Source organism: Odontomachus brunneus, unplaced genomic scaffold, assembly GCF_010583005.1.
Source record: "Odontomachus brunneus isolate Ranch 3 - 2012 unplaced genomic scaffold, Obru_v1 Obru_scaffold_082, whole genome shotgun sequence".
In the NCBI taxonomy this organism is placed as follows: domain Eukaryota; kingdom Metazoa; phylum Arthropoda; class Insecta; order Hymenoptera; family Formicidae; genus Odontomachus; species Odontomachus brunneus.
Window position 1 is genome coordinate 903,600 of NW_022639532.1, and position 6,742 is coordinate 910,341.

At 45.1% G+C, this 6,742-nt stretch overlaps 2 protein-coding genes across 3 annotated transcripts; one reads left to right on the forward strand and one right to left on the reverse strand.

The window, feature by feature from the left end:
* The first annotated feature begins 426 nt into the window (after window positions 1-426).
* On the forward strand, window positions 427-2,034 carry LOC116847765 (coiled-coil domain-containing protein 137). Its single transcript, XM_032823114.1, has 2 exons — window positions 427-588; window positions 1,003-2,034. Exons 1-2 carry the CDS (start codon window positions 512-514, stop codon window positions 1,838-1,840), a joined length of 915 nt encoding a protein of 304 aa, XP_032679005.1. The 5' UTR covers window positions 427-511; the 3' UTR covers window positions 1,841-2,034.
* LOC116847764 (BLOC-1-related complex subunit 5) lies at window positions 1,957-4,648 on the reverse strand. 2 transcript variants are annotated; one of them, XM_032823113.1, is made up of 3 exons: window positions 3,935-4,645; window positions 3,424-3,839; window positions 1,957-3,059 (listed from the first exon to the last, which is right to left on the reverse strand). In XM_032823113.1, exons 2-3 carry the CDS (start codon window positions 3,738-3,740, stop codon window positions 2,546-2,548), a joined length of 831 nt encoding a protein of 276 aa, XP_032679004.1. In that variant the 5' UTR covers window positions 3,741-3,839; window positions 3,935-4,645; the 3' UTR covers window positions 1,957-2,545. The 2 variants fall into 2 exon arrangements, with proteins under 2 accessions (XP_032679004.1, XP_032679003.1); XM_032823112.1 differs by having other exon boundaries at window positions 3,424-4,648.
* Window positions 4,649-6,742: the final 2,094 nt, after the last annotated feature.

The window sequence follows — 6,742 nt, forward strand, 5'->3', positions numbered from 1 at the left end:
TAAACAAAGACAGCTGAGAAGAAGATCGCATCTTTGTTAATTTTAATCTGCCAATATTTCAGCCAAGCTTTTGTTACTTAATTTATTAATTAGAAAGCGCGTACATTATCGCATTTTAAAAATGTGTATACGAAATGCAAGCTCTCTCACTCTTTCTCTCTTTGTTTCTCTCTCTTGAGATTTACTTAGAAGTGAATGTATTTTCGTTTCTTGGGTCAAAGTTCGCACACGTTTCTGTTATCGCATGTCGCAAGTTGGTTTTCATCGGTTTTTTTCTTTTACTGATCAGAAGATGATACATTCTGCTTCAAATCGTCAAGGGTGAGTTGCGGCACGCGGAGAGGTAAGGGATGTGCTCTCACACCGCCGTGCTCCTGTCAAAATCAGCTGATCGCGTGCGCGCGCAGTCGGAGGTCACGTGACCGCCGCGCGGGCAGCAGCGTATGTTACGCGTCACGTGTCGAGTATTAAGCAAGCCGTAAAGCGTGAGAGAATCGTGCGTTACGTTAATATGGGCCGCAAGATACCGGCGAAGAAGCACCGGGGTGTCAAGGACCCCGAGAAGCAGCGTGCCAAACGCTTGGCCGGGTGAGTTGTTCGTGAGAAAAAGGCGTCGCGTTCGGGAAAACACATGGCTGTCCAGTGGAACGGGCGCGCGCGCGATGGCATCGAACGAACGCGAAGCCGACGACGACGACGACGACGACGCACAAACGTGCTGCGATCAGCGAGAGCGTCTTCACGCTGTTAAACGATGAACGGACTCTGCTGTCCTCGCGGAGCTGTTCTCCTCGGATCGGTTCGCTCGGTCGATCCTCGATCGACGCCCTAACCTCAATCCAGGGAAGTTCGGGTGCTGCGTTCTCGCGGACAGTTCGGGATATTCGTCGATCACTTTCCGCCAATTCATCTTTAACGGACAAGCATTGTTTTTTCCCGAATGCGTTTCGCGCGGGGAAGCCGACGAGTCCGCGACGAGTTCTGAGCGAACGGGTGTTTTAGGTTAGAGTCGCGCACGAATGAACCGCCGAGGAACGTGGACGAGCAGGCGATTCCCAAGAGTCTGGAACACGTGATCAAGCTGAAGCAAGTTGCCAAGAACAGCGACGGCCTCAAGAAGAAGAAACGGAAGAGGCAGAAGAGCTCGCTGATCCGCGTGGGTCCGCAGCACGACGCGGCGTTACCTCACTCAAAAGCTCGTCCGGAGAAAGTCGTGCCGCTGTTCCAGCAGAGACCGGGAGAATCCGGGCAACACTTCTGGCACCGGGTGACCAAGGATACGCACGCGTTTCTCAAGGAGACGGCGTTCGAGCAAAAGTACGGGGTGCAAGTGGAACGTAATCCAGGAACTGGCCTGATTCAAGGCCTGACGAAACGCAAGGTCGACAAAGACGACGTTGAAGGACTGCGCGCCAAGCACAAGAACACCGGCAAGAAGAAGGTAACGACGGGAGACGCGAAGGCTCTGACAAAGAGAGAAAAGCGTAAGCTACAGCTGCGTCTGAAGAGAGAGAAGAGGCGAGGGGAAAAGAATGATGACGACGAATTCAGAAGATTGCAGGACAAAGTGGCTTTCGGGGAAGTGGCCCATGAGCCTCCCAAGCTGAAGTTCAAGACAAGGGAGGTCACAGGCGAGGAGAGGAAGCCGAGGAACTTGTTGCTGAGTTCACTACTGGAAGCACCCAGGAAGGTTGCTGCTGCCTCTAAGGCGATTGATCGCAGTGGAAAGAGGAAGAAGTTGCCCGCAGCGGAAAGGAGGAAATTGGAGAGACAGCAGAACGAAGTTATCGCCGCGTACAAGCGGCTGAAGGCTCAACGGTCGGCCAGCAAAACCGACTAGGGTACGTTGAGGAGGATGTTGCTCGATTGTGCTCTTGTACGCTTCGAATTTTCGTTTTGTTTTTTACTTGTCGCTCGTGTGTAGTTGTCAGACACGTGCATCTCTCATGTTAGAACTTTTGTAATAAACCTCGTCTTTATTACGCTGGCTAACGCAAAAATAGATATAATATAATACATGTTCTCGGGTTGTAACACGGAATCGATACTTCTGCGCAAGGAGCACACAGATTTTGGGATTTCTTCCGCGGAATTACAATTTGCTAGAACGACAAACACTGTCACAGTCAATGTTTCATTTCTTCTCCATCTTTCTCTCGATCTTCGCACAGCGATGATGATCTCGACACTTTGATCACAGACAAAATTAAAATCGGTGAAACAGATTTTTAAACAGCTTCCTTTTTTTCTCGCGTAGGATGAGTTTAAGATCCCAAGATTCTTCAGTAAAGAGAAAGAAAAAAAGAATAAATCGATCATTGAGACACTTTGGTCATAAAATCCATATTGAAAACTATAACACGAATAAAAAAAAAACAACAAATCGTTTAATCCTCGATCACAGAGAGAGTGTAATTGTAAGAGGATTTAACGTAATTAGAAACAATATCTCTTGTTATAAAAAAGAAACAATTTTACACATAACACGAGGGAAAAAATTCCACGCATTAAGAGAGTTCCTCGCACTCCTCCCTCTTTCTTTTCCTTAACCCGTGGTCCAGACGAAGGGTTCCAATCTCTCCTCCACTGGCAGCAGATTGTTGAGTGTCTCGAGGCTCTCTAGAGTCTGATTGAGTTGTGAGTGGCACCTGGTGAGCTGGCGGCTGAGTTCATGCACCTTGTTGAGCTGTTCAGTGAATCTGGCGAACCTCTTCTGTCGCTCCACCGCTAGATTCAACATCCTAGCGAGGTCAGTCTCCATGCTGGCGCACAGCGCGGCCTGTTCAGCGGCCACAGTCTGCGCGTTGGTATTCAAGTGATGCTGGTAACGCGCGCACAAATTGAACAGGCCGACCGGGTCGAGGCGCTCGAGCACTTCTGGGTCGCGCACACCCGGCGGTAGGTTCAATGTGCCGCGCATGATCGGCAGGAACATTGGTATGCTCTGTAATCGTACTAGATCCGGATCTTTGTCGGCCGTTGGGTCCGCCTGAGCCGCCTTCACCACCACGATGCTATGCTGCGCCTTATCCTGCTGCGACATGCTTTTCTGTCTATAACTGTGGAAAAGGGAATGCCAATAAGACTTTTATCTTGAACTCTCTTTTATTGGTAGGTGTCCCTAAGTTTTCTGATTGACTTCCAGTCACATTTAGAGACATTTTTATCAGTAAGATAATTCAGAGAAAGGATCTTTGAAATCTCGAGAACAATGTCGAAGTTATTTTTGGTTAAACTTACAATATTGCTTGCCAAATCTTACCTTAGTAACACTAATAGTAACATTATATCAATGTTGCAACTTTTCATTCAACAATGCAAGTGTAATATGCAACAGTGTTGAATGGCAAGTTATAACATGGCACAATGTCATCACTGATTAGCGTTTACTGAGTTTTTACATGTACTTTACCTCCAACTTACCCGTGATTCGTGCCAGCCAGACTGTTTTTCCGCCTGGAGATCTCGGCCGCGCCAAGACTCTTGCCACGATACAGTTGTGATGATTGTTTATTCGTCATCTTTGGGGAGTCCCCAATTGGTCGGTTAACCGTGTAGGAGATGTATGGTAGATCGGAATCAGAACAGATACTCGCACCAGGACTGATGCATCTTGGTGGCGTATCTTCAGGCACTCGTTCACGATTTGGGACACTCTTGCCACGTCTCAGCTGACCTGTCCTCGCCCTCCCACTATTGGCATTCTGATTGCTGCTCTGCGAGCTCTGTTCAGATCCCATCTTGGGTTCTGCTGAATCCCACCGACTAGATGTATCGTATGAAAGTGGACACTGACTGATTGCAGGCGACGTATTTGAGATAATGAAGGATATCAGTCTCTGCAAGTCACAGGATCTGTTAAGTTTCTCGAACGACCACAAAGAAATGGGGCTTGCTCGCAGAGTTTTATGAAACTTAACAATATTATACATACGTATTTTACGTTATTGGGAACGTTAGAGTTGTTACAAGTGCTACACAGAGCTACACACTTCTAACAGGGTCACAATGTAATCAATCAGTCGTAGTATTAGATAAATTTTTTATATAACAGGTCATCCTCGCAAATCACAGATTTCTCAGGCTTTCCGAACTTGTTGTCGCTGCTTATATCTTATCACAATACATCATGATCATTCCAGTTCGAGAGGTTATGTGAGCGCACTGTATATATGTATATATGCGTACGCAATGTAGAAAAATTCTATCTTACAGATGCACGTTCCGCACGTTTGTGTTGTCATTGCTTGACACTTTCATCTTGGGTTCTTCGCGTGTATGTATCGCTTAAATTTGCAGTTTATTTACTTATTTATTTACCCATTCGCTCACGTCTCCACAATCAACACGTATTCCATAATCAATTCGTCCGCCCGAACGTCATTCGGCTCTCGATCATCGATCATGCAAAAGCGTAGGGGAGAATTCAGCTGGGAAATATTGTCGCAACTCCCCCATCTTGTGCCGTGTCAACGAACTAAAGACTACTCTCTCTACCAATCGTATCTCGCGAGATATACTCAGATGGAGAATCCGAATGCCACCTTACGATGGATCTAGGGCGGCATTTATTGGCCGAGTTTATAGGCCTGTTCTTTGTAGTTGCACTGCTGAACTGGTGCAATATATTGAAGTGAAACAAATATACGTTTTCTCACTCTAACTTATTGCACTAGTTCAGTAGTGCAGCTACAAAGAACAGGCCTTATATTTAAGATTGGCTGAAGTTCATCTGCAGATGCGCTGCAGCCAATAAAATGATTCGTATAGAATCTTGAACGTAAGGGGCTGGAAGGGCCTTCACACACAACTGCCATAGCCATAACGTAAGACGTGCCGCAAGAATTGACCAGTCACATTGAGATTCGTCGAACCGTAAGGTTGCCATTTTGATGAATACTCGATCGTAATTGGTCAACTCTTATGGTACGTCTTACGTTATGGCTATGGCAGGTGTGTGAAGACCGTAGCACACAGAAAAACTTAAGTAGTAAGCATAAGCAGTAAGCAAATTGACCAATCATAATCGTTGATTCTTGGACCGTAAGAAGAATCAATGACTGTGATTGGTCAATTTGCTTACTGCTTACGTTTTATTGCTTAAGTTTTTTTGTGTGCCACTAGCCTAAGGGACTGTACCGCAGATTAATCTCGGATACCGAGAAGACAAATAATCAAAGACGCTATTCTCGGAGAAAAAGTCAATGTTCTGCGATTATCAGGTATTTTGGTTTTTGCCCGTCATTCAAGAAACGTCATTTATTTCTTTACTAAAGATATTGATTTCGCTATTTACTCTAATTTCATAAATTGCAACTCGTGCACATACACACATATAACACCGACTATTACGAATCGTACCGGTTATAACGTATACTGTTAGAAATCCAAGAAATACAGTAACTTTGCAATTATTTTAGAGACACGTTTATTCTCCGAAAAGACGAGAAAAGAACAACAAAACGTTTTGTAGTGGAATAATATTTCTTCCATAAGTATAACTGACTCGGCTTCCGTAACGCGATTATTCGAACGAAGAAGACAAAATATCGTCGATAAAGCTTCTGTCGATACACATACACACACGCATACACACACACACACACGTGAATAAACGTTCGTTTGTATTAGCATATTTCAAACGTTAAATCGCACTTTAACAATTTGACCGTCCCGAGTGCGACTCTCTTTACATGATTTATTATCGAATGTGCTATGTTAAACGATAGCACTTTTTGTCAGCCGCTTTTGCAGCGAAACGAATTGGTCGGGCTAAAATAAAGACAAAGCCTAGCGCGAGAGCAAGAATTTTTTTATCCATCTTCCCGGGGGTATATCTTTTCACGCGGACCATCAGCTTCCTGGTCGAAGCACCCTGCACATTGATGTAGTGTACGCGTTGCGTTGCGGTGCCTTTACGATGCCTCTCTGTGTTCTATCTTCCCTCCTCTTTTCCCCTTTTTCCTTTTGATGACGACGACGACGATGACGAGGACGACGACGACGAGGCCGCGTCTCTTAAAGTTTCGCGCCGTGGATACGAGCAATTTGAATTTAATGTCGCTTTTACGGCCGCTTGCGATTTTTATCTGAAGATTGCGCGCTTTCGAGGGATCGAGCCCGAACCCGAGCCCTTTCGTCCTACTTTTTCGAAGTGGCTCCTTCTGATGATCTATACGCCGACTTGCGCCCAAGAGAATGTCATTTTTTTTCCCCTTGACCTCGAGTTGCTGAGTTTCGTTTGAACAACGTCGGCATACCGCTGCTCACCGACGAGATATTATTGAAGACTGTCAGTCCTGAGTAAATTTTCGACCCGGCCAAAGGGCCCGGAGATAATTGAAGAACGATGACAATACCGACCGTTTTTTACATAAAGACACTTCTGTCTGTCCGTGTGACTATCCTTACGAAAAAAATACGAAAAAACCCTCAATTTTGGGTGTTAACACTGAAATTTAGGTGTTTATCTCCAGTTTTTGGATATTTACACCCAAAATATAAGGTTTTTTCCTATTTTTTTCGTAAGAGTACACCATCGATATATAGTACTGGATGGAGTATTGTGCCGAAATCATATTGACAGACGTAGAAAAAAAATCGTATTGACAAACGTAGAAAGAGACAAGACGATGTAAGTAGGATAACAGTAAGAATATAGGATATAAGAAAAAGGTGAAATATAAAAATGTACGGTCAGATTTCTGGGGGTCGCTAAAGCCCGTAAGACCGACTGTCTTTT